Below are 26,507 nucleotides of genomic sequence, written 5' to 3'. Positions count from 1 at the left end.
GCTCCAAGGAGATTATGTTGAAAAATAAAAAAAAATTTACCCAAAAAAAATTGTTTTTATACTTCATTCTAAGGACTTATTGAACTACCCTCGTATCATTCAAATTCGAAAATCTTTCACTTACAAATTTTCCATTTTGGATTTTAAGTTTTAAGCGTACAATTTTCATTTAAAGAATTTTAAAATTCGGTTTTAAAGACATAACAAATTAAAAATTAGTCTAATTGACATTGACAATTTTGGATAAAAAAACTCTTTAGTTGATCAAAAAATATGAATTATAATGATTTCCAAAATTAAACTATACATTGAGGATTAAAAAGTGAATAATAATTTATTTTACAAGATGATTCAGAATCAGTTCAAAATGAAGGGGTTTTTTTAAAAATTAAACCGTTTCGATTGGAAAGCCTTTTATAAACTATTTTTAATTTTAAATCAACTTCAAAATAATATATTCATAATGAAAAGCTTTTATTAAATTTAAAACACCGTTTTAGTCTAAAATTTGAATTTTTAAGCAAGGAAAATAACAAAATACTCAAAAATGAAAAAAATTAAACTTTGAATGTTAAAATGTTAATTTTTCTATTTGAATAAGTTTAATTTACAAGTAAAATTGCTGAATTTTGATGTGTAATAAATATTGAAGACCTATAATTTCTAGAAAAAATCGATTAAGTTGAGGAGATATTTAGAAGGTTTGAAAAGATTCAAAATTCATATAAAATTGGAAATGATTTCATATAATTTAAGCGAAGTGTTTACGTATTCCGACAAAATCCTGCTATTCGTACTGAAATTTAGGTGCAAAAAGCCCACGACCTAATTTAAAACAAAATATAGATTTCTGCAGATTTTGAACCAACAATTTTGAAGCTTTCTAAGAATTATGAAAGGCTTAAAAAAATAAAAACCTTCTTTTTAAGATTACTAGGATAGTTGAAAATATCTTTTTATTTTGGAAAATTAATTTTAAGAGAATATTTGAGATCTAAAAAGATTTTCAAAATTGTAAAAATGAATCTGAAAGATTTTAAGGAAATATTTTGTATTTTGCAGGAAAAAAACAAAAAAGTTTAGGAAGAATTCGAATAAGTTTAAAAGGCGTTTAGAACTTGTGACAAAATTTCAAGGATAACTTCTTTGAATAAATGTAATAGAACATACACATGTTTTACAATTTTGAAGCTTGTAAGGATTTTAAGACTATTTAAAATTAAAATAATTTAACTTTTAATTTGAAGAGTGTTCAGTTCATAACAAAAATGTAATTTTTTTAGGCTTTAAAGTTCGAATTTTTTAATTTCAAGACCATGAAAAATGTTACGAACCGGGAAAAAAACCAGGAAATGAAAACATTTCCAAATTTTTGTTGAAATTTTCACCTTTAAAATATAAATGTTTAAAATTGAATAATATGCAATTCCATATTAAAAAAAAAATCAAGAATTTTTAATTGTAACTATTCAAAATTTCAGAGCTCTGACTTGCAAATTTTTTTAAAGTAAAGGGTATTTATATTTTTAAATTTACAATTAAAATAAAAAAAATATTAATAATGATATTAATATGTAAGTTTTCTCAATAATTATAATTTTATGATTCAATAATGATTTACAATAATTCCATTATTGTATATTCATTTTTAAACAATTTTTTTTGCAGAAATGAAAAGATCATAAGCAAATTAATTAAGAAAACCCCAAAAAAGTTCAGAAAATAAATTAGAAGCCGCGATACACGCGAATAAAGATTAGAACAGTTTTTGTCGATTTTCTACTATAATCTAATAAATGACAATAGATAGCATAACATTATTATTTTTAAATATAGGGAGAGAATTTATCTCGAAGGAGGCGTTTTATTTGTCTCAGGGCGAATTCTGGTCGTGGATTTGTTAAAGAATAGAGTTCCTCTCAATTTGGTGTCTGGAATTTTAGTTTATAGGGCGCACAACATATTAAATTTGTATCAAGAGGCGTTCGCTCTTCGACTCTATCGACAAACTAATAAGGTTTGTATTTGAATTATTTTTTGTGTTTTCAGGCCAGGGACTCACGGCACTTTTGCTACTTTTCCACACTTTTTTTATCGATATGATGATTTTTTTTGTAAATGCCTCGAATGCAACCATTCTTTAAATTTTATAATATCCTACCATTTAAATAAAACAAAATTTGTGTTCATTTTCCATTATTTTGTTATAGATTTTACAGAAAATGTTATACATTTAAATGGTTTAGATTTAATTTTGAAAGAATAATTTTAAGTTTTGAGGGTGTCAAACTGTGTGGAAAATGAATATTGAAGACTTAAGACAATTCTTTTAATTTTTCAGGATTTGAATTTTTTTAGGTGAATTTAATTTTATATTATTTTATATTCTTAAGATTCATGGGGAAATTTCAAATGATTTTTTTTCCTAATGAACTTTAAGAGAAACTTAAAAAAGATAAGAAAACGTTTTGAATTATTTCCTAAAATTTTGAAAGAGTTTCAAAGATTTTAAAGCAAAAGTTATCTATTGGGACTAGGTTAAACTGCGATATGCCACCTGACGATCGAAATCCGAACTAGAAAGAATAGGTATAGTTTTAAACATGCATTTAAATTTGAGCATAAAAGTGTTTTAACGATTTTTGTGTGGAGTTTAAAGTATTTATTGGATACTAAAAATAAGTCTTTATCAAAAACAAAGGATTTTATAGATCATTTACATTTTATAGAGTGAAAAAACACATTTTTTGCACAAAATATTTTTCTAAACAAAAAATATTTGTTTTGCGATTCATTGTGATTTTCAAAATATTATAAACTTAAATGGACTTATTTTGAAGGAAAAATGAACTCGAAGTAAATTTTTATTATTTTATACATGAAATATTTACGATTTAAAAATCTGATCTAAAAGTTTGGTTATACCTCGTATTTCAATTTCTATCTCTATTATTCGTATTCTTTGCATAATCTGGATACATTTTCTCGCTACATACATTAATTAAATTTTATTTAAGCTTACAATGCATTGAAACTTAATGAAATATTGAAATAGACCATTTTTTAAAATAACGTTTTTGACCAAAAATGTGTTTTTTCACTGTAAATGATACAAATTCTAGCTTTAAAATTGTACCTACTCTTACTCGTTCCAGTTTTCGGCACCAGATGGCGAAAAGGTCGACCACCATTCCCAATAATACATAATTTTAGAACAAATTTGAGTAAGTTTAAGAGATACTTAGAAGTTTTGAAAGTAATTAAAAATAATAAAATGTTATATATTTTTGAAATTTTGTAAGGTTTCAAGAAAAAAAATGGTTAAGGTTTCTACGAAAAATGAAAATGATTTTTTATCTTAAAAAATTAATATTAAGAAAATATTTAAAAAGATTTCCAAACATTTCTAAAATCGTCAAAGAAGAATATGAAAGATTTTAGGATAATTTTTTTAATTTTCAGAATTAAGAAAGAAAATTCATGAAAAAATGGAATAATTTAAAAATATTAGGTTTAAAATTTTGAAAAGATTAAAAAAAGAATTTTTTAAATATTTATGGGAAATTTTTTTATAATTTTATGTTTTGAATAATGATCTTCAGAGAAAGTTTAAAAAAAATGTCAAAGGATTTCCTTCAATTTCGAAAAATATTCGAAGATTTTAAAGCTAAATGTTTTCATTTCGTAAGGTTAAAAAAATCGAGTAAATTCAAGAAATATTTGCAAGATTTTAAGGAATTTTGAAAGGTTTCAAGTGAATAGATAAATTTTCTTGAAATTCCTAGGAAAATTTGGAAGATTTTATGGCAATTTGTTTACATTTTGAATGATTTTTCAAAATCATAAGAAAAAATCGAATCGGCTAGAAATATTTTTAGAATTTTAAGAGATTTTGAATAGATTAAAAATATTTTAAAAGTTGGAAGCATTCCCGAAAATTTATCAAATCTTTTTTTTATTTCTTCCAAAATCCTAGAAGCCCTAAATATATTTAATAGGACTTGAATTTTTCCTTATATATTTTTAAATCCTGTAAAACAGAAAAATACAAATTTTTAATCTTCTAGGTTCTTTTTTGACATATCTGAAATATTCAAAAATCTTTTATGATTTTCTCAAGAATCTTATAAAATTTATATTTATATAAGTTTTAAAACAAACTGATAACAATTTCAATATTTGTGTGACTAAAAAAAAGATATACAAATTATGCAGTTTTATATCAAACTATTGTTTTAAATAGTTATATTTGATAGGAGCACCCTTAAGTAACTTTATTGCTGATGAACCATCAAAGTCGTATTTTTACAATAATTTAAAAATAAGAATTTGTCTATATTTTCAATATGTTTATTTTGTTGAAAAATATGTTTTTTTTTAAAATTAATTTTTGAATCGAAAATGTTTTTTTTTTTATTAAAACAAAAGTTTGGTTTAACATTTATCTTTTTCAGTTGAAAATTCGGCTATTTGTTTGAAAATGTCTGTATTTTCTTCAAACTTTGCCTTTTGTGGTAGAATAATAAGCTTCTTGGCGACTTATTCACCTTTTTGGTTGAAAATGGATTTCTTTAATTAAAAATTCGGGATTTTTATTGAAAATTAATTCTTAATTGAAAATTGAGCTATTCTATTTTTTGTCGAAATTTTTAAATTTTTTTGTAGGTATTTTATTTTCTGGCTACAAAGCTTGTCTGTTTTGGCTAAAATTTAATTATTTTTTTTTTGAAAATTCGTTTTTTTTGTTGTTTTAAATTAATTTTTTAATTGATTTTTTTTCTTTTTAAATTTAAAATTTAACTATTCCTTGTTTGGTTTAAAATGGATCTTTTTCAGTTGAAAATTCAGTTATTTGTTTCAAAATTCTGTATTTGGTTAAAACTTTGTCTTTTGTGGCAGAATAATAATCTTCTTGGCGACTTATTCACCTTTTTGGTTGAAAATTAATTTCTTTAATTAAAAATTAGGATATTTTGATTGAAAATTAATTCTTTTAATTGAAAGTGGAACTTTTCTTTTTTTCTCGAAATTAAAAAATTTTTTTGTAGGTATTATATTTTCTGGCTACAAAGCTTATCTGTTTAGGCGAAAATTTAATTATTTTTTTGAAAATTCGTTTTTTTGTCGTTTTAAAGTAATTTTTTAATTTATTTATTTTTCTTTTCAAATTGAAAATTTAACTATTCCTTGTTTAGTTTAAAATTGATCTTTTTCAGTTGAAAATTCAGTTATTTGTTTCAAAATTCGGTATTTTGTTAAAACTTTGTCTTTTGTGGTAAAATAATAATCTTCTTGGAGACTTATTCACCTTTTTGGTTCAACATTCATTTCTTTAATTGAAAATTAGGATTTTTTGATTGAAATTTAATTTTTTTAACTGAAAATTTAACTATTCTATTTCTTGCTGAAAATTTATCTTTTTTGATAGACATTTAATCTTCTGGCTTAAAAGCTTATCTGATTGGGTGAAAATTTAACTACTTTGTTTAAAATTGGTCTTTTCTTGGTAAAAAATTCATCATTTGGGTTAAAAATTCAAGTATTAGATCAAAAAGTCATTTTGGTTTTGTTTCAGAATCATTTTAGTTCGAAATTAATTTCTTTACTTAAAGATTCAACTGTTTCGTTGTTAGTTCGTTTTTGTTTTGGTTAAAAATGAATTTTTTTGTTACTGAAAATTCCTATTTTTGGTTTAATTCAACTGTTTTTGTTTCAAAATTGAATATTTTTTGGTGGAAATATCAACACTTACAATTTTTTTTCCGAATAATTTGTTGTGTCGAAGATTCATCACTTTGGTTGAAAAATGAACTATTTTGTTGAAAATTCTCTTTTTCTTGATTGAAAATTAATTATTTTGACTGAAAATCTAATTCTTGAATTTTTTTTCAAAATATTATTCAGATTTCCTTTCTAGATTCTAGTAAGGCTTACTTTTGTTTTTCCAAGTTTGCCCGAAATATTTGAAAACAGTTAAAAATTCGAAAATATGGGCTACGTGTTCGAATATTTCCATTTCCAACCATTTCAGTGAAAATAGCTTTAAAAAAAATCAATTTATGTTTACAACTATCGACTGTTATAGCAACAATTTGTATTTTTAAAAATGAAACGTTAAATACCAACTGATTTCTATAAAAAATTTAACAACCTTCATATTAGTTAAAAAAATTGTTGAGTTTTAATTGATGAATAAGAAAAGCAATTTTATGAATGTTTATTTATCAAAAATGAATTTTTTAACTTCCGGGAAAAATATTGGATGGCCAGGATTTTTTCCTCTATTAAAACGGCCACCTTGTAAATTTTGTTTATTATTTTATGTATGTATATATATATATATATATATAATTTTTTTTAATTATGCGACAACTGACAATATTTTGTATCAGTGAAGTGAGTCCAAGACCCTGAGTTTTAAGTATCTAGTTCAAAACTTTTGAACTTGATATTCTCGATACCAAAAATAAATAATGTACAGAAAATAATTAAATTTTGCAGACTGGATTTATTAAAGCCTTCACCAGTTCTGCCTTAGCTTTCACGATTGGATTTTGCCAAGTGGAACGCGTTATGAGAACTCTATTCGTTACGAAATTATATCTCTGGCCTCGATTCCATTCTACGGTCAAAAGCAGTTTATCAAAACGCGAGGTACTTATCCCGAAAAATAATTTTAGTTTAAATTCATTTTAAAAAAATGGAATTTTATAATTTCAGCCTGAAGTTGTAGAACTTCATGTCCCACTCACGTCAAAAATGCTGAGCATCCAGACAGCTTTGCTAGACGTTATGAACTTTATGGTAAAGGAATTGAAGAAAAATAACAAATACGTGTGTATTTTATTATTTTATTGTTCCATTTTATATTTCTGTTTTAAACTTGAAACTGATATTTCTTCATTTCTATTTAACAGTTGGAATTGGACGAGTTAACAGTGGAAAATGCTGTTGCGAAAAAGTTTCACAAGCTATTGCAACAACAGTTAGATCCAATTTGGCATCAGTTGAGCCAAAAAACAAAACAATTGATCGCCGATTTAAAAACTTTGAGGTCTTTACTTATGTAAGTTTTATTTTTCGATTACTTTCTTGAGATTTTTTAATCATAATATAAAATTAATACTTTTCAAGCTAATGATTTTTGTTTCAAATCACTTTCTGTCGGCGAAAAATGTTAGCATAATCTAAAATTGTTAAAAAAACTGTCAATCTTGTTTAAAATCTACAGCAATTTTCGATGAAAACGTCAACAAAATCAAAATTTTACACAAATATTCAATTGAATGATTTAATGATAATCTGAAGAATCTGAGCCTTTAAAAAAATTAAAATTATCAAATTTCGACGAAAAAATCTATACTAAATTAATAAGAAATTGTTCCGAATTTTAATACTTATGAGGAATTGAATGATTTAGTTGAAAATAACTGTTTTCTTCTAAGAAATGTTAACATTATCTAATATTGTACCAAAATTGTAAATCTTCTCTGAAAAGTTGTGAATCTTCTTGGAAATATAATTTTTTTAAATTAAAAATACCAATTTCCGATGAAAACAGTAAAAGAATCAAGAATGCTCAAATTATAATGATTTCTGTTTGAAAATGGCAATATTAGATATAGAATTCCAACGTAACCTAAAATTGTTCTAGAGTTATAAATCTTCTTTAAAATCTAATGATTTTTATATTCTCATCGGAGAAGGTATTAGATTTGTGTAAAATTTGACCCCCCCCCCCCAGTTTTGTTCAAATTTCCACGTTTTGAGACTCCCTGAATCCGAAAAACAGGTTTTTACGAATGTGTCTGTCTGTGAACACGATAACTTTTGAAAAAATTAATTTATTATATTGGCCTTTGGTACACTCGTTTAGTGTCCTAAACTAAAGGTCAAGTTCGTTAGTCAGCCATTTTTGATACAAATTCAAAAAGTGGGCGAATTTTGAATATTTTTGAGACCACTTTTTCAAAAATTCTCTGTACGGTTATTCATAGTATTCAAAAATTCGAACAATTTATCTTAATGACTTTTTTTATAACATCAAAAATTATCAGAGTTATAGCATTTACATAATTTCAAAAAACACACGAAAATGAGCATTTTAGGCCAAATAACGCCCTACAAGATTATCATAACAATTTTTTGGATTTTTATGAAAAATCAAAATTTCATATTTTGACAGCATACAAAATTATGGAAAATCCAAAAATTACATTTTTCAGCCAAACTATGCAAAATACAGTAAAAGACGAAGAGACCAAAATTGTGCATTTGAAAAAGATTTCCAAATTTGTCATAAACCACTTTTTGATAGCTTGTATAGTTTTGGTTCTATAACAGTAAAAAAACAAAAATCTGCCTGCTTCGTGGGCACATTCTTATCACAACTTTTGTCCTTTAGTTTCTTTTTCATCTCGTGTGTGGGGTTTCAAAAAATTTATTTAATAATTTGTTTTTTTTTCATGTTAATACATTCTCATCAGAGAAGGTATTAGATTTGTGTAAAATTTGATCCCCCTCCCAGTTTTTGTCAAAAATTCAAGTTTTGAGACCCCTTGAATTAGAAAAACAGGTTTTTACGAATGTGCCTGTCTTTATGTCTGTTTGTCTATGAGCACGATAACTTTTGAACAAAATAATCTATTAGATTGGCCTTTGATACACTTTATTAGTGTCCTAAGCTAAAAACCAAGTTCGTTGTTCAGCCAGTTTGGATAAAAATTCTAAAAGTGAGCGTATTTTAAAAGTTTTTGAGACCACATTTTTCCATGATTCAGAAATTCTCTGTACACTTGTTCATAGTACTCGAAAAGTAAAATGTTAATTTTCGAAAGCCCTACAAGATTAACATAACAACTTTTTGAATTTTTTCGAAAAATTGATCATTCAAATTTTGATCAAACAAAAAGTAATAAAAAGTTTTATTTTGTTGTCAAACTAGGCAAGGTAGGAAAAAAATTATGTAGCAAACATTATGCACCCAAAAAGTATCTACAAATCTTTTATTAATCACTTTTTTATAGGACACGTAGTTTTTGTTTTATTTATAAAACAAACAGTGAAAATATAAAACTAAAATTTTTCGACGCATGACAAAAGCTAAGAAAAAATACAATAGATAATATTTTTTTACCGAAAGTAGAGAACAACATTTTTTATTAATGGTTTTTTTTTATATAATTGGTAGTTGATATGTTAATCGTGAATAACAACATCAAAAATAAAAAAATAACATTTTTGGTAAAATGACACATGATATAAGAGAAACGTCGTTTAACTCAAAAAAAAATTAAAATTTTATTTGAAATAATTTTTTGATAAAACGCATGGTTTTCGTTTTAATCGTAAAATATAACATAAATAATGAAATTGACTGTTTGAAGAAACGGCACAAGACAAATTAAAGTATTCATAAGGGCGTGTGTTCCAAAATGTAGCTACAAAATTCCCTTCACCTATTTTTTCCATATGACAGGCCTTTTTTTTTAACTTTTAGCATACCAAAATTTACCAGTTTTTTTAGTCTCCAAAAAGGCTTTTTTCTCATTTATATTTTCAAATTCAAAACATGAAAAATAAACAAAAATTATGATTCAAAGTATTAAAAGCGCACTTTCTGAATCAAGGAATTTGATACGCAACCATTCTTTAAAAAATTAAAAACGTAGAAGCTGAATAGTTTTAAGATAATATCTTATAAAATAAATATAATATTTGAAAAAATACTGAAATGTACAATTTTAAATTAGTTTAAAAAAATTTTAATATAAAATTTCCAAAAAAAACTGATTAAATCTAACCGCTTTCAAAATAAATCAGTTCTACATTTTTTACAATCATAATTCAATAACTTCATAATTTTATATTAATTTTGTTTCATTAATTTTTTGACTACACATTTTTGTGAAAAATTTAAATATTTTATTAAACATTCATTTTTTTTGTTGCAAATAATTTTGTTTAGTTGAAAATTCGTCTTTTTTGTAGAAAATTATTTCATTGAAAAGTCATCTGTTTGTTTGAAAATTTTAAATTTTCGTTGGAACTTCAATATTTTTTTTGTTTCTTGAAAACTAATTTTTAACTGAAAATTCAAGTATACAGTATAAAGTTAATGTTTTTTGTTGAAAATTCAACTATGTGGTTGAATATTCATATACTTTTTATAAAATTCGTTTTTTGATGTAAATATAATTTCATTTGTTTATAAATTCATTTCTTTGGTTGAAACATTAGCTATTTTGTTGAAAAGTCGAATATGTTTGTTTGAAATTTTTTTCTAACTGAAAATTAAACTTTTCCATTTTTGATTTAAAAACGTATCTTCTTAGCCGAAAATTATTTCCTTTCATTGAAAATTGAAGTACTTTGTTGAAAATTCTATTTTTTGTCTAAATATTTAACTTTACCATTTTTGGTTGAATTTTTTTTTAATTTGAAAATTCATTTCTATCGTTCAAAATTCAACAATTTTGTTTGAAATTTTCTTTTTCTTTTGTTAAAAAAGAATGTTTTAAACTTAAAAATTAAGTGTAATATGCTCAATCTTTCAGTGCTTTTTTTTATTTGTTGAAAATTCGGTTTTCTTTGGCTTGAAAATTTGTCTTTTTTTAGTTGAAAATTCATTTATTTTGATTAAAAACTCATTTGTTTTGTTGAAAATTAACCTATTTTAATAAATTCTTTTTTCTTCTTAAAAATTAATTTTTTTAAACTGAAAAATTAAATACGTACTAAAATGTGCACTTAAAAAATGTGTTTCTTATCTTTAGTTAAAAATTCGTCTTTTTGGTAGAAATTATTCTTCTTATTTGAAACTTACTCTTTTCGGTTGAAAATTAATTATTTTGTTGGAAATTCAACTATTTTGTTAAAACTCCTTTTTTTAACTCAAAAGGTTTAAAAATAGTTAAAAAATCACTGATTTTGTTCAGAATTCATATTAAAAAAACTTCATTCTTTAACTGCATAATTTTTTATTCAATTTTTTACTTTTAAGTTTTTTAGTTTATATTTAATTTCTTTCGGCAAAAATTAAACTATTTTGATGAAATTTTTTTCGGTTGAAATCTAATTTTTAACTGAAAATTGAAGTATATAGTTTAAAGTTGATGTTTTTTGTTGAAAATTCAACTATGTGGTTGAATATTCATATACTTTTGATAAAATTCGTTTTTTCTTGTAAATATAATTTCATCTGTTTATAAATTCATTTCTTTGGTTGAAACATGAGCTATTTTGTTAAAAAGTCTAATATATTTGTCTGAAAATTATTTTTTTTTAACTCAAAATTAAACTTTTCCATTTTTGATTAAAAAATTTATCTTCTTAGCCGAAAATTAATTCCTTTCATTGAAAATTGAAGTACTTTGTTGAAAATTCAATTTTTTATCTAAAAATTTAACTTTGCCGTTTTTAGTTGAATTTTTTTTTTAATTTGAAAATTCATTTCTTTAGTTGAAAATTTAACAATTTTGTTTGAACTTTCTTTTTTTTTGTTAAAAATTAATGTTTTAAACTGGAAAGTGAAGTACAATATGCTAAATCTTTCAGTATTTTTTTTCCCTGAAAATTTGTCTTTTTTTAGTTTAAAATTCATTTATTTTGATTAAAAACTCATTTCTTTGATTAAAAATTGAACAATTTTAATGAATTTTTATTCTTGTTAAAAATTTTCTTTTTTATGCTGAAAAATGAAATACATACTAAAATTTTCACTTAAAAAATGTGTGTTTTCTTTAGTGGAAAATTCTTTTTTTTTGGTAGAAAGTCAAAAATCATCGATTTTGTTCAAAATTCATATTTAAAAAAAAAACTAATTCTTTAACTGCATATTTGTTTATTCCATGTTTTACTTTTAAGTTTTTTAGTTTATAATCAATTTCTTTCGGCGAAAATTAAACTATTTTGATGAAATTTCTTTTCTGGTTTAAAATTAATTTTTTAACTGACAATAAAACATTTACATTAAAAAAAAAATTGGTAGAATGTTAAATTATATGGTTGAAGATAGATGTATTTTGTTGACAATTCGTCTTTTTTCTAGAATATTATTCTGCTTGTTTGAAAATTTCAAAAAACTTGCAGCTTCTTTTTTTTCTCTTAACAATAACATTTTTGGGAAAATTTAACTATTTTGTTGATACTTCATTTTTGTTTTGTTGAAAATTATCTGTATATTGAAAATTTAACTATTCCATTTTTAGTTAAAAAATTGATCTTTTTGTGGTTGAAAACTAAAGTGTGTGGTTAAATATGCATATATTTGGTTGAAAATTCGTCATTTTGGTAAAATGTTATTAATTTTTTTGCACATACATTACATTAGTTGAAAGTTTGATTATTTAGTTGAAAAATCGATTTTATTTGTATGAATTTTTTTTTACTAAAAATTGAATTGTTTCATTTTTTAGTTGAAATTTTATTTCTATAGTTAAAATTTTTACATTTTTATTGAAAATACGTTTTTCTGTTAGTTGCAAATTTTAGTTTTTTACTTGAAAATTGAACTATGTGGCTGAAAATTCATCTAATGCAGTCTCATTTGAATTTCAGGATTTCAGATCTTTTATTATTTGCAATATAATAATTAAATATTATTATCGAAACAGGTGCTTGACTCACGAAGATGCTGTTTCATTTTATGCGATGCTTAACAGTTTGCGAACAATGGATTATGCAGTAAAAAGTAGTGGATGGTTGGTCTTAGATGTTGTCGAAAATATGTTTAAAGCTGCAAAGGCGAGAGTTTATAATGACAAGAATGGTAATTCAAAACATAATTAATCATTTAATGAAAATTATGATCATGATCTGTTTTTTTTTTTAATTACTGTTCTTAGAATTGAAGCCAGAAGCGAATCCAAAATGGGAAGCTTTGTCAGAAATTCTCTCAGAAATTCATCGCGCTGATGCAAAGACGAGAAAGGAAAATGACCCAACGCCAAAGATTTTGATTTTTACCCAAGATTACTCCATGTGTACGCAAGTGAAAAATTTCTTGACACTTGGAGGCGAGGAATATCTGCGACGCACAGCAAGCAGAAAGTTCAAAAATAAAAACCAACCGGCCAAGAAACCTAACTCCAAGTAAAGATAAATAAAATCTAAAACTGGTGAAAATTATGAATTTGGTTTTGCAGGGCTTCACAGGAAAACCCTTGAACTATCAGGAAATTTTTTCGAGATTGTTTTTAAATTTTTTTAAAAATTTTAATATAAAATTAAATAACAATGATTTTCATTTGTGAAATTAGCAGCTTGTTACTGGATTCAACTATTTCGTTAATAATTGATTCTTTTAACTGAAAATTTAACTATTCTATTCTTGCTTGAAAATTGATCTTTTTAGTTGAAAAGTCATGTATTTTTTTTTAATTGACCCTTTTTGGTTAAAATTCATGTTTTTGCTTGAAAATTTAACTACTTGGCTGAAAATTTATTTTGATAAAACTGTTAATGAAATTATTCAGGTTGAATAATCTACCATTTTAGTCGAAGATTAATCTCGTTAGTTCAAGATTAATTTCTTCTTGACTAAAAATTTAACTATGCCATTTTTGGTTAAAAAAATTATCTTTTTTAGTTGAAAAGTCTTATTTTTTGAAGAAATGAATCTTCTTACTAAATTTTTAACTTTTAACTTTAAATTTTAATCTATTCAATTTTAGGATGACAATCTATTTTTTTTTGGTTAAAAATTCATCTTTTTGGTTGAGAATTCATAATATTACTTAAAAATTTATCTTTTCTGTTTAAAACTGAACTGTTCCAGTTGTAGATTAATAATTTTAGTTGGAAATTCATCATTTTGTTTGAAAATTAAACTTTTTTTAAATCCGTCTTTTTTGGTAGAAAAATAATCTTCTCCTTTAGAAATTCATCTTTTCGTCGAAAATTCAAGTATTCTAGTTAAAAATTCATCATTTGAGTTAAAAAATGATGTTTTTGGTGTAAAATTTAACTATTTCAGTTGATTATTTCATAATTTTATTTAAAAAATAATCTCTTTGGTTTTTGACTAAATTTTTTCAACTGAATACTTAACTATTTCATTTTTGGATACCAATGTATCTTTTTTCAGTTGAAAATTCATGTACTATATATTGCTGAATATTCGTTATCCTTTTTTGGTAGAAATGAATCTTCTAAAAATTTGTCCTTTTGGTTGAAAATTCTTCGTTTTAGTTTTAAAAAAAGAACATCTTTTGTTTAAAATTTATTTTAAACATTGATTGAAAATTTAACTATTTTGTTGAAAGTTCTTTACTTTTTTTGGTTTAAAATAAATTGTTTTACGGAAAATGTAACTATTCCAGTTGAAACTTGAATTATTTTGTTGAAAAAACATTTTTTCTTGTTAGTCAACTCATTTTATTAATTAAAAATTTAACTGTTTTAGTCACAGATTCATCTTTTCAGTAAAAATTCAACTTTTCCGTGTTTGAAATTCATAAATTTAATTGAAAAATTTTCACTTTTGTTTGCAAATTTAACTGTTGTAGAAAATTGGTTGTTTTTGTTGATTGAACATTTAATTATTCCATTTTTGGTTCAAAGTTTATCCATATTGTTTTAAAAATTTGACGGTTTGTTTAAAAATGCATATTTTTGTGGGAAAAATTAATCTCCTTGGTTGAAAGTTCAACTTTTCCAGTTAAAAATTAGTTAATTTGGTGAAAAAATTCATCTCTATGTTTTAAAATGTAAATATTATTTGAAAATTAATTTTTTTGTTTGAAAATGATTTTTTAAAGTTAAAATTGTACTAATGCAGTTGAGTAATACATCTCCTTATTTGAAATTTCATCCCGTAGCTTGAAATTTAATTTTTTAAACTAAAGATTGAGCTATTCAATTTTTTATTCAAAATTTATCTTTTTTAGTTGAAAATTCATGTCTAAAAATTCTACTACTTGGTTGAAAGTTAAACTCTTTTGTTAAAAATTATTTTTTTGTTTGTTTAAAGCTCAACTACTACAGTTAATGATTCATTTTAATTAAACATTAATTTTTTTGGTTCAAAATGAATTTTTCTAATTTAAAATTTACCTATTCAGTTGAATATTCCATAGTTTGAGCTAAAAATCCATCCATATAATTGAAAATTAATTTTCACACATAATTGAAGTTTAGCTCTTTTGTTAAAAATTTGCTATCGATTTAGTTCGAAATTAATTTCTTGTATGGAAAAATAATTTTTCAATATAAAAATTCGACTATTTCAGTTAAATATTCATAATTTTAGTTAAAAAATTCACATTTTAGTTTGAAATTTTAAATATTTCACTTAAAGATCCATCATCTTCGTTGAAAATTCATCACTTTGATTGCAAATTACACTATTTTGTAGAAAATTTGTTTCTTTTGTTAAAAATATTTCTATTTTTTAACTGAAAATGTAACCATTATATTTCTCATTGAAAATTGATCTTTTTTTATTTGAAAATTCATCGCTTTGATTGGAAATTGCACTATTTTATAGAAAATTCGTTTCTTTTGTGAATAATTATTTTTATTTTTTATCTGCAAATTTCACAATTCCATTTTTAATTGAAAATTAATCTATTTTATTGAAAGTGCAATATTTTTACTACAAAAGTTAAGAATTCAAAGCGTTTCAAATTAAGTTAAATATAGTGCTCACATTAATTTTATTTGAAAGAATGTATTCTCCTATTATCATGAAAAATCTCCTCATTCCCGTCTTTATCTTCTTATCAACTTTAAAGAATAAGAAAAACAATTTTTGAATTTTACATATGAATAGTACTATTTTTACAAATTTAGATATTTACAAGATTGAAATACCTTGAAAAAATGTATTTTGTTAAAAATCGGCCCTTTTTGTTTAAAAATTCATTTTCTTTGCTGGAAAATTTAACAGTTTGGTTAATATTCTTTTTCTCCCTTTCCCTTGTAGCGCGGAAACGAAGGGAGCTCAAAATAAGGAAGAGTCTTCTGAGGCAGATGAAGAAAATAAGGATGAGGAAGAACAATTAGAAAGTTACGTTTTAACTTTGACTCAAAAACCCAAAGAGGATAATGAAAAAGACTCCGAAGAACTGCTTTATCAAAGCCAGTTTGAACATTGTTCTCAGGTAATTTTAGTTTTAAAAAAGGCCTATTGAATCTCGATTCTAGATATAAATTCCGCGCCATAATGTGGTATTTGAGGTTATGTTTAAGTGTGGATTTAGATTTCAACTATTTCTGGCGCGAAAATTAAATTTAAATATTAAAATCAAGCTAACAAAGAATATTTAATTTATTTTAGATTACGGAAATGGATCTGACAACAATTGCGACTGAAGCCCCGATAGTTGTTGTTCAATCTTTGAAAAAAGGGGGTGATTCGATGGCACTTCAACGAATTTTATCCGAAGTATTACCATCTTTCGTCGTGTTGTACACGGCTGACATTTCCACGGTCAGACAACTCGAGGTGAGTTTTTTTAATGAAATTTTTTTACTAGGATTAAAAAAGAATTTAGATTATTAAGATTGTTTGATATTAAATTAATAATTTAATACTTTATATGTTTTTCGGAGAAGATATATCAAAATAGGAATGTGTCGTTGCCTCTGACAGTTTATTTTTTAATCTATGGCGGCTCAGTTGAAGAACAAGCGTATCTCACTTCCTTGAGGAGAGAAAAGGCCGCTTTCGAAAAATTGATTAATGCTAAAAAAGTGAGTTTTGTTTCCTTGAAAATAATTTTTAGGGTGGCCACTGCACCAGATATTTTTTTATATAGGGACAAATCCGTAAAATGATGGTCATTTTTTTTAGATGAACATAGAAAATTGGTTTCAAATTTATATTTCTTGGAATTTATAAATCAATGAAAGATATTTATTTTTAAAATTGAAAGCTCTAATAGTTGCGCAATTTTGGGTTCAAATATCCAGAATTTTTTCTAAATTAAAACCGTTCGAATTATTTCCGCTGAAATCCTTCATAGTTACATACATAATTTGTAATTTGAACGATTATAAATTCGCACACTCAAAATCGAAAACAAAAGGATTGGAATTTTGACAATTTCAAATTAAAAGCGCTGGATGTTGTATAATTTTTAATTAAATCATTAAAAATTGATTGCTTTAAAATTAATTTTCTTTTCTTAATTAATTTTCCTTGTTAAAAATTATTTTTAAAATCGAGACTAATATCCTAAACTTAATTAAAATAACTTTGAAAAAAAAACCTCGAGGTGAACTTTCGAAAAAGTATTTCAGTTTTTCTTTGTTTGACAATAACTATTTGCAGTTTGGTGTTTTTCGTTTTCTTTTTAGGTAAAAGTTGCAAATTTCATTGGTACGTTTTTATTTAAAACAATTTATTTGTGAAAACCTATTGTTTACAAAAATAACGATTTTGTAATCCCCAAATAAAAGTTTAAAAATAAAAACGTACCATGAGATTTGTAGAGAATATTCTAGAATAAAATAAGCCCTAAAGCATTAGCATTAAATAATAGTTGCAACTTTTACATAAAGTGAGAGAGAAAAACATTAAAGCCTAAAAACTATTGTTAAATAAACCATAAAAATTGTGAAATATTTATTTGAAAAGATCATCTCGAGTTCTTTACCAAAATTAGTTATAATTAACAATAAAATATCCCTGATTTTATCAATAATTTTTAACAACGTTTATTTTTTGGTTTAAAATAACTTTAGTTCATGTTTAATTTAAAAACAAGTATAATCAAAATTCCCTTTTCCTATTAGATCTCAAGCTAAATTTCATGGCAATAGTTATGACGAAAAGCAAATTTTTAAATGAATTAATTAAAATTAATTGAATTTGTTTACAATGTATAATTTTAGTTAGTTTTTTTAAACTTAAAATTTTCTTAAACTACAATTTTTTTCTTAAATTCATAAAAAACCAACTATCTGGGTTGAAAATTCATGTTTTGTTTTAAATTTACCTTTTTGGTAGGACATGCATCTTTTTTGATGGGAAAATCATCTATTCTATTAGAAATGCAACATTTTTATCTGAAATTTTTGCAATTGGAAGCGATTTATATTGAATTTAATGTAGCATTCGCAATTTTTTACTTAAAACGTTACATTTCCCTATTTTCGTAAAAAAACCTCATTCCCTTGTGTTAAAGGGTTCCTACTCACTTGAAAACTAGCCATAAATAAACAAATTCTTAATTTTAATTAATTAATTTACTTATTTCTTAATTTCTTAAATTCTTGAAATCTTTGTGAATTCGTTGAAATCTCTTGAAGTACTTAAAATCTTGCAATTTCTTTGAAATCTTTTGAAATGTTTTAAAATTTGTGTAAAATATTTGTAATTTTTTAAACTTGAAACCTTTTGGAATTTTTATGAAATAGTATAAATATTTGTAAAAACTTTCTTCAGTCTTTGTTTATGAAATCTGTTGTATTCGTTTGAAATGTTTTGTGTTCGTTTGAAATCATTGAAAATATTTGAAATCTTCGGAATTCTTTTTAAATCATTATGATATTTTTATGAAATCTTTTGAAATCGTTTGAAATCTTCAAAATGTAAAAAAATTGGAAATCTTGTGTACTGTATTTAACATTTTTGATATCTTTAGAATTCTTGTGTCTTTTGAAATCTTTCTGAAACCTTTGAGATATTTGTGCAATATTTCTTAAATATTTTTTATTCATTTGAAATCATAAAAATTTTTTTTGATCTGTGTAAAATCTTATGAAATCTTAGAATCTGGTTTACTATACCCTTTTTAATATCTTTTAAATCTTTAATATCATTTGAAAATTGTAAAATCTTTGTGAAATTGTTGTGAAATATTTGAAATATGGCGTACACGCCTTTTTTAAATCTTTGAAATCTGTAAAAACTTTGTAAAATGTTCGAAATTCTTTAAAATATTTAAAAATGTTTCAGATATTTAAAAACCCTTTGAAATCTAATGTTTTTTAATTTATTGTACACTAAAAAACCGAGAGGTGAAACCCTTGAAAAATCAGTTATCTGACCATGGCTCATTCTAATTCTGAAACTGAATTAACATCTAAATTTCCAACCAATAATTTTTCATATTTTGAAAGTTCACAAGAATATGTTTATTGCAATCCATAAAATAATTGATAAAGTCTACAAAAATGCTTAAAAACCTCATTATTTATTCTGTAATGAGTAAGAAGATACATTATATCTCAATAAATAAAAAAACTTTTCAGTAGCAAAATTTCTTCTAAACTAGATCTTTCTTTCATAATAGACTAAAAGATGTAAATGAATGATCGAATTTCAATAAAATAACGAGTTTAAAAGAAAAAAATTCAAGTTAAAACTTTAAATTGTTTACTTTTGAACTTCATAAAAAATACTATTTCAAGTAATTCATTTTTAAAAATTTGAAGACAATGGTTGTGCCAGTTGATCAAGATGGGAAATCTGTCGATGCGACAGCTTTTTCTGAGCCTTCCATTTCCTCTGAAGAGCCTGTGAGTTCCCGAAAAGGCGGAATTCAGGACGAAAGTACAAAATTGGTGGAGAAAGTTATTGTCGACATGAGAGAATTCCGTAGTGAATTACCTGCTCTTTTGCACAAAAGAGGAATAGAAATTGAACCTGTGACTCTAGTCGTAAGAATCTTCTTAAAAATTTTTTTTTGAACTTCCCGCCTGAATGAGGTGGAAAGAGGTTATGTTAAAGTGTGACCTGTGCTTAATTTTGGCGCGAAATTTAAATTTTCTTTTGATTAATTACGTTTTTACTTAGGTGGGAGATTACATCTTATCTCCGGAAATTTGTGTGGAGAGGAAAAGCATATCTGATTTGATTGGCTCCTTAAATTCAGGAAGATTGTATAATCAAGCCATTTCCATGACTAGATATTATTCCAAACCGATGCTTTTAATCGAATTCGATCAGAACAAGCCTTTCTGTTTCCAGGTTTGATGTCTTACTTAATTAAATCAATTTTTTATAAATTCAAAGAATTAAGTTAGGCAGCCAATAATTCTACAATTGTAACAATTTTCCAGGGAAATTACTATGTTAGCAAAGATATGAAAAGCTCGGAAATTACATCGAAATTGCAATTGTTGACGATACATTTTCCGAAGTTGAAATTGGTTTGGTCGCCAAGTCCACACGCGACAGCGCAACTTTTCGAAGAACTGAAGGTTCGGAATTAAAAATGAGAATTTCAGTTACGAATGAAGTTAATATTAACATTAAGAACTATTATTCTAGCAAGGAAGACAGCAACCTGATGCTTTAAAAGCCGCACAAGTTGGAACCGATGGCGATTCAGATGATAAAACAATGGCAGAAAAATATAATTGCAATATCCAGGATTTTGTTGCGAAACTGCCTGGTGTTCATACAAAAAATCTTCGAGTTGTTTTGAACAGAGGACATTCACTCGATCATCTTATTCTACTAAGTCAGGTAGAGTTGAAAACAACTATTTAACTTTGTCACAAGATTATTCTAATTAATTTATTAAGATATAATTGCTATCAATTAATAATGTATATTTATTAGGACGAACTAGTCGAATTTCTTGGAAATAAAAGCGACGCTCAATTGCTTTATCGAGCCCTGCATGAAAAAACAAAACCAGATCCTCAACCTTCAACGAGCACAAGTGGAAAAACATTTTCTAAAACTAAAAGCAGAGGACTGTTCTTTAAGAAGAAATAAAAAAGGCAATATTCAAGCCCTGGGTAATTTATCGTTTGTTTTTTATTTCGTAGGAAAAGTGTAAATAATTAGAATCTAATTCGAAAACAATAAATAAATTTTTACAAACGTTACATAAGGGATTCACTCTTAAAATTTGTAATAAGCGAAAGTAAAAAAATTTGGCCTTTTAAATTTCGCGCCAGAATGAAGTCAACGTTTTGAGGTTATGTTTAAGTGTGGCTACAAGTCCATGTGGCGCTAATTTCAAATTAAAATCTTTAAAAATTAAAAAACGATTTTAAAATTTAATTTTTATTATGCGTCTTTGGATTCTTCTCCATTTAAAGTTTCCACGACCAATGAAGCTGCAGATTTTAAAACTTCCTCGATGAGCGAAATAATTTTTTCTGTAATTTCGTTTTCTACGAGTCCACTTGTTTTCAAATTACTGAAATAAATATTTTCTTGTTATTACTGAATTACAATTATTAGTTTTTCCCTTATACTTATTTTTTTTTACTCGTCAAGATCTGAATTCGCTGTCTTTTCGATTACACCGTTGATCATTTCTTGAGCAATATCCAAAATCCACTGAACTATTTGATTTTGATCAATAATAGTTTCTGAAAATCCCTAAAAAAAATAATACACATAGAAGAAACGAGCGTGCCCAATTTTGTTGAAAATTGCTATATAAAATTGAATAACAATGATTTTTTTTGCAAGAATAGTTTTATATTATATTGTATTTAACTATTTTCTTGAAAATTCATTTTTTTTTGTTTCAAATTAATTTTTTTTTATTGAAAACTCAACTATTCCTTTTTGGTTAAAAATCTATCGTTTTTGGATGAAAATTCAAGCATATAGTTAAAAATTAATCTTTTTGCTTGAAAATTTAATAGTTTGTTTGTCATTTTTTCCCTCTCATCTCTGAAAAATCTTTTTAGTTGAAAATTCAACTTATGTTCAAACTTTTTTTGGAATGGAAATTTAATTACTTGGTTAAAAGTTAAACTCTTAATAAAAATTAATTTTTTTTCAGTTAGGATTCGTCATATTAACTGAAAATTCATATCGGGTTGAAAAATTAGCTATTTTGTTGAAAGTTCTTTTTTTCTTTGGCTGAAAATTAATTAAACAAAAATGTAAATGTAATTATTCAGGTTAAACAATTCATCATTACATTTAAAGATTTATCTAATTAGTTGATAAACCAATTATTCTAGCTAAAGATTCATTATTTAGTTGAAAATAAAAATTTTTGGTTTAAAATTAAACTATTCCAGTTGAATATTTAATAATTTTAGTTGGGAATTTATCTAATTGCTTTTTAACTAATTTTTTTAAACTTATTATTTAACTATTCGATGTTTGAGTGATAATATATATCTTTTAGTTAAAAATTCATATATTCTGTTGAAAGTTTTCGTCTTTTTTTTAGATGAAAAATGAATCATAATGTTAATTATTCTTAATTTTAGAAAATGTGCCTTTTTTGTTTTAAATTAAACTGTTCAAGTTGTAGATTAATCATTTTGTTTGAAGGTTTATCACTTTGTTTGAAGATGTAACTTTTTTTTAAATGCGTCTTATTGGTAGAAAATTAATCCTCTCTTTCAAAAATGTATCTTGTCGAAAATTAAAGTTTTCTAGTTAACAATTTATAATTTTAGTTAAAAATTTATTTCTTTGGTTTCCAATTAAATTATTCCAATTGTAGATTAATCATTTTAGTTAAAAACTCATTACTTCAAAATGTAAATGTTTGTTTGAAAATTAGTCTTTTTTTTTTGCTGAAATTTTTTTTTAAATTGAAAATATAACTTTGCCAGTTAAATATTCCACCATTTTAGTTGAGCATTATTTTTTTAACGAACAATTTCAGTATTCAATTTTTAGATGATAATTCACCTTTTTTAGTTGAAAACTTATATATCTGGTTAAAAATTCTTCTTATTTTTGTAGAAATTAATCTTCTTGGTTGAAAATTCATCTTTCAGGTTCAAAATTCAAGGATTCTAGTTAAAATTGCAGCCTGTTGTAGTTAAAATTAGTTCTTTTTTGTTTAAAATTCAATTGTTCCAGTTGTAGATTAATCATTTTATTTGAAAATGTATCCATTTGTTTGAAAATTTACCTTTTTTCTAATTCATCTTTTCAGTTAAAAAAATTATTCTTCTTCTTTGAAAATTCATATTTTTTGTCGAATATTCAAGTATTCTATTTAAAAATTTATTATTTTAATTGAAAATTAAACTTTTTGGTTAATATTAAATTATTCCCGTTGTAGATTAAACATTTTAGTTGAAAACTCATTACATTATTTAAAAATGTTAATATTTTTTTGAAAACCAGTTTTTTTTAAACTGAAAATGTAACCATTCTAGTTGAATATCATTTTATCTGAATCATTTTAGCTGAACATCAATTTTTTTTAACTAAAAATTTAACTATTCCTGTTTGGTTAAAGATTTATCATTTTGTTTGAAAATGCATTAGTTTGGTTAAAAATTGATCTTCTGTAGTTCAAAATTACACTCTTTGTTTGAAAATTTTTTTTACGGTGAATAATAAATTTTTTTAAACTCAAAAATTATCTACTCAATTTTTAGTTGAGAACTGATCTATTTTAGTTAAAAATGCACATATTTGATTGAAAATTGATATTTTTTAAAGAAAAATTTAACTATCTGATTAATAGTTCATATATTTTGTTCAAAAATAGTTTTTTAATGAAATTAATCTTTTTTGTTGGAAATTAATGTATTTTGGTAAAAGTTTATCTATATTTTTGAAAACTAACATTTTTACTTTAAAAGTTAGAAATTTCAATTGGTTTAAATTGAATTTCATATAGTAGCCGCATTAGTTCTACTTAAATATGTATTTAATTTGAAGTTTAGGAAGATAAAATAAAAATTCGTTTGAATTTTTTAAATTCATGAAATTTAAGAGACAAATTATGTGTTTAATATTATTTAACTAATCGATAGTCCTAATATATTTAGGAATATCTTGTAATATAATTTGTCAAAACTTTCTAAATTAAACAAATTAATTGAATAGCGGGGGAAAAAGTTGTGATGGTTGCGAAAAAACCTGGAATTTTCAGGAAATATTGTTCCAAGATTTGAGTAGACACTTTATATCTTAAAATAAAAATATTTTATAATTATAACCTTCTTGCAAAAATTTTCTAGTGTACAATTTATAATTTTTCTGCAAATATTTTGAATTTGCTCTTTCGTATCCTGATCTGCGATAGAAGTTGTTTCTGATTCCAACGTTTCTTTTTGCAAACAGTCTCGGTTTAGAAGATTCATATCCATTCCTGAAAATTAATATCATTCTCATTTTCCTCCAATTTAAATTTGGCGCCAAGACATGGCGCGAATTAAAATTGGTGTGAAATTTTAATGGAAAAACACTATTTACAAGTATTTTCCTATTGCATCGTATTAATTGCGTTATTTATGAAAAATAGTTTTTTTTTACCTGGAAGAAAATCTGAGGAGAGACAATAAAGGCCCTTCAGATATTTTTCAGCCATTAAAATTGAAGGAACATCTCTCAAATCTAATTTATCAGAAATATTATAAAGCCAGGGTTGAATATCTGGAAATTTATTAAAAACAGAAATGGAAGGTTCAGAAGTTTCATTTTCACCGTTTTGTGATTTGTAGTCCTGAAAAAATTATTTTGGTAAATAAAAAACTTTGTTATTGAAAAATAATTAATGAAAATTCAAACCAAAAATGCGTCTTCATCCTCAGAAATTCTAGGTTCTTCCTTGAAAGAATATTCTCCACAATCAAGAATTTTGATATTTTTTAAAGGCTTTTCTCGGACAGTGGGAATTTCTTCTATTAATTTTAATGTTTTAACTCCATCTACTAATTGCCTAAATGATTTTAATTAAAAATAGTTAACTGTTTTAGTTATCGCAAATTAAAAAGTACTTTATTATTTATGTAATATATTTTTTAAACTACCCAAAAGCAACATAATAATAATCCATCCAAGAGTTAGGTTTCAAACTAATAATAAATTGTGGTCCATTTAAATTTTTTCCAGCATTTGATAAGGAAATTACTCCTCTCCTGTTGTGAGAAATACAGAAAGACTCTTCAGGTATAGTTAATTCGCTTATAAATTCACTTTCAAGGTCGTTAATTTTAATATCTAAAATAAGAAACAATTATTTTTTTATCAGTCAATGGTTTATGTTGCATTATCATAAATATAATGACTGGGCACCTCCAGATTGGATCCATCCATTTTTCACAATTCGATGAACATTTTGCTTTTTGTAACTCAAATTTGTGCCGTCAATCCAATTTTTTCCATTGCAAAAACTCATAAAATATTCACAGGTTCGTGGTAGAAAATCCGAATATAACTAAATTTTGTTTGTTAAATAACGATAAATAAAAGACAATTTTAGGGTAAAATTGAAAACTTATGTGCATTATTTAAAAATATGCAATGTATGTAATTTTTAGTCATTTATTTATTTATAAATACCATAAATAAAAGAGAACCGATAGTATTTCCATCACTGCTGAATGTAAGATAAACAAAAGTCCTCTAGAATAAATTTTATAAAACAGTGTTTTGATTAATGGAAATAAAATAACAAATTAATTAGTAAGGTTATTTATCTTACATTCATTTTTTCACAAAATCGTCTGTAATTGTGTGATGACAAGTTCTGGTAGTACCCTGTATTTGTTGGCAAATTAATTGAATAGGTGTCTGAAATAATGCGATAGAAATCGACATCACTTCCAATAAATTTGTCATCAAGAAAAACTGCTACATGCCTTTTTAAAATCCACGTTCTTCCTCCTATTTTCTATTAAAAATAAAAATTTTGTAATCCCTCTCTTCATCTTAGAAAGACAATTAAAAAGTAAGCAACACATTTTTTTTCTAATTGAACAAATTTAATATAAGATAGTAAAAGCAGTTAAAATGTAAGTTAGAGAAGGAGGGAATAGAAGTGGAAGGGTTGAGAAATGTTAAGAGAAAAAGAAGGACAGAAAGGGATTAAAAAATGGAAAAAGAGGAAAGTAGTGGAAAGTAGTGGAAAAGAATATAGGAGAAAAAAGGAGTATACTGATCAAAGGAAAGAAGAGTAAAATGCAAGGTTTGAAGAAGAGATCGAGAAGGCAATGACTGAAGAAGTTTGGAAGGTAGTAAATAGATAAAAAAAAAAAACGGAAAAGAGTAAACCAGGATACTGAAGGGGTAGAATAGAAAAAATATTTTAGATTTAGATTAGAGAGGAAAGATAGGAAAGGAGGAAAATATGGTGTAGAAAGAGACGAGAAAGAGGAAATAACAAAGGAAGAAATACTCAATATGTTAAGAATAATGAAAGATGGAAAGGCACAAATGGTATAGATAAGATTCCAAATAAAGTCTAGAAATATGGGGGACAGAACTAAAGGAGCGGGCATGGATAATTTGTAATAAAGTATGGTGAGAGGAGAGTGGTGGCCATAGTTTTGGTAAAAGGGAGTAGTGGTACGCGCATTGAAAAAAGGAAAAGGGGAGAAGGTTAAAGACTATTGGGTGTGACCGTGATGCCAACATTGTGTAAAGTATATATATAACTGTTTTGTTGGAGAGATGCTGATAAATATCTGATAAATAGAAGAACTAAAAGAATTAATCTCAGACTTAGAAGAATAAATACAGAGAAAAGGATGGAAAGGAGTTCGGATGGGAGGGGAAAATATATATACCAGGTGTATACATATGAAACCGGTATTTTTTCAAGAAAAAACACATTTATTTCAAGAGAATGATAATAAATATTTTATTCAAAGTATGCGCCCTCGCT

At 24.8% G+C, this 26,507-nt stretch overlaps 2 protein-coding genes across 4 annotated transcripts in view; one reads left to right on the top strand and one right to left on the bottom strand.

Annotated features, from left to right (window-relative positions):
* Positions 1-20,701, top strand: part of LOC117170108 (DNA repair endonuclease XPF) — a 33,590-nt gene extending 12,889 nt beyond the window's left edge. For 2 of the 3 annotated variants that reach the window (XM_033356660.1, XM_033356652.1), the window contains 14 exons: positions 1,837-2,017; positions 6,502-6,654; positions 6,721-6,834; positions 6,918-7,066; positions 12,615-12,769; positions 12,846-13,092; positions 15,926-16,103; positions 16,280-16,447; positions 16,558-16,695; positions 19,384-19,608; positions 19,745-19,918; positions 20,011-20,151; positions 20,222-20,419; positions 20,516-20,701. In XM_033356660.1, coding sequence (XP_033212551.1) covers positions 1,837-2,017; positions 6,502-6,654; positions 6,721-6,834; positions 6,918-7,066; positions 12,615-12,769; positions 12,846-13,092; positions 15,926-16,103; positions 16,280-16,447; positions 16,558-16,695; positions 19,384-19,608; positions 19,745-19,918; positions 20,011-20,151; positions 20,222-20,419; positions 20,516-20,674 — 2,380 coding nt within the window. In that variant the 3' untranslated portion in view covers positions 20,675-20,701. Of the gene's footprint in view, positions 1-1,836; positions 2,018-6,501; positions 6,655-6,720; positions 6,835-6,917; positions 7,067-12,614; positions 12,770-12,845; positions 13,093-15,925; positions 16,104-16,279; positions 16,448-16,554; positions 16,696-19,383; positions 19,609-19,744; positions 19,919-20,010; positions 20,152-20,221; positions 20,420-20,515 lie in introns of all 3 variants that reach the window. The other variant, XM_033356644.1, reaches the window with a different exon arrangement.
* Positions 20,702-20,971: 270 nt separating this feature from the next.
* The window catches only part of LOC117179616 (probable inactive peptidyl-prolyl cis-trans isomerase-like 6), a 7,991-nt gene continuing 2,455 nt past the window's right edge, over positions 20,972-26,507 (bottom strand). The window contains exons 2-10 of the mRNA XM_033371610.1: positions 25,326-25,514; positions 25,184-25,246; positions 24,917-25,058; positions 24,652-24,841; positions 24,410-24,560; positions 24,155-24,344; positions 23,839-23,990; positions 21,177-21,289; positions 20,972-21,104 (exon numbers count right to left, since the gene is read on the bottom strand). Coding sequence (XP_033227501.1) covers positions 20,972-21,104; positions 21,177-21,289; positions 23,839-23,990; positions 24,155-24,344; positions 24,410-24,560; positions 24,652-24,841; positions 24,917-25,058; positions 25,184-25,246; positions 25,326-25,514 — 1,323 coding nt within the window. The remainder of the gene's footprint in view (positions 21,105-21,176; positions 21,290-23,838; positions 23,991-24,154; positions 24,345-24,409; positions 24,561-24,651; positions 24,842-24,916; positions 25,059-25,183; positions 25,247-25,325; positions 25,515-26,507) is intronic.

This window comes from Belonocnema kinseyi, chromosome 1, assembly GCF_010883055.1.
Source record: "Belonocnema kinseyi isolate 2016_QV_RU_SX_M_011 chromosome 1, B_treatae_v1, whole genome shotgun sequence".
NCBI classification, from domain to species: domain Eukaryota; kingdom Metazoa; phylum Arthropoda; class Insecta; order Hymenoptera; family Cynipidae; genus Belonocnema; species Belonocnema kinseyi.
This window is presented reverse-complemented; position numbering and strand designations above follow the sequence as displayed.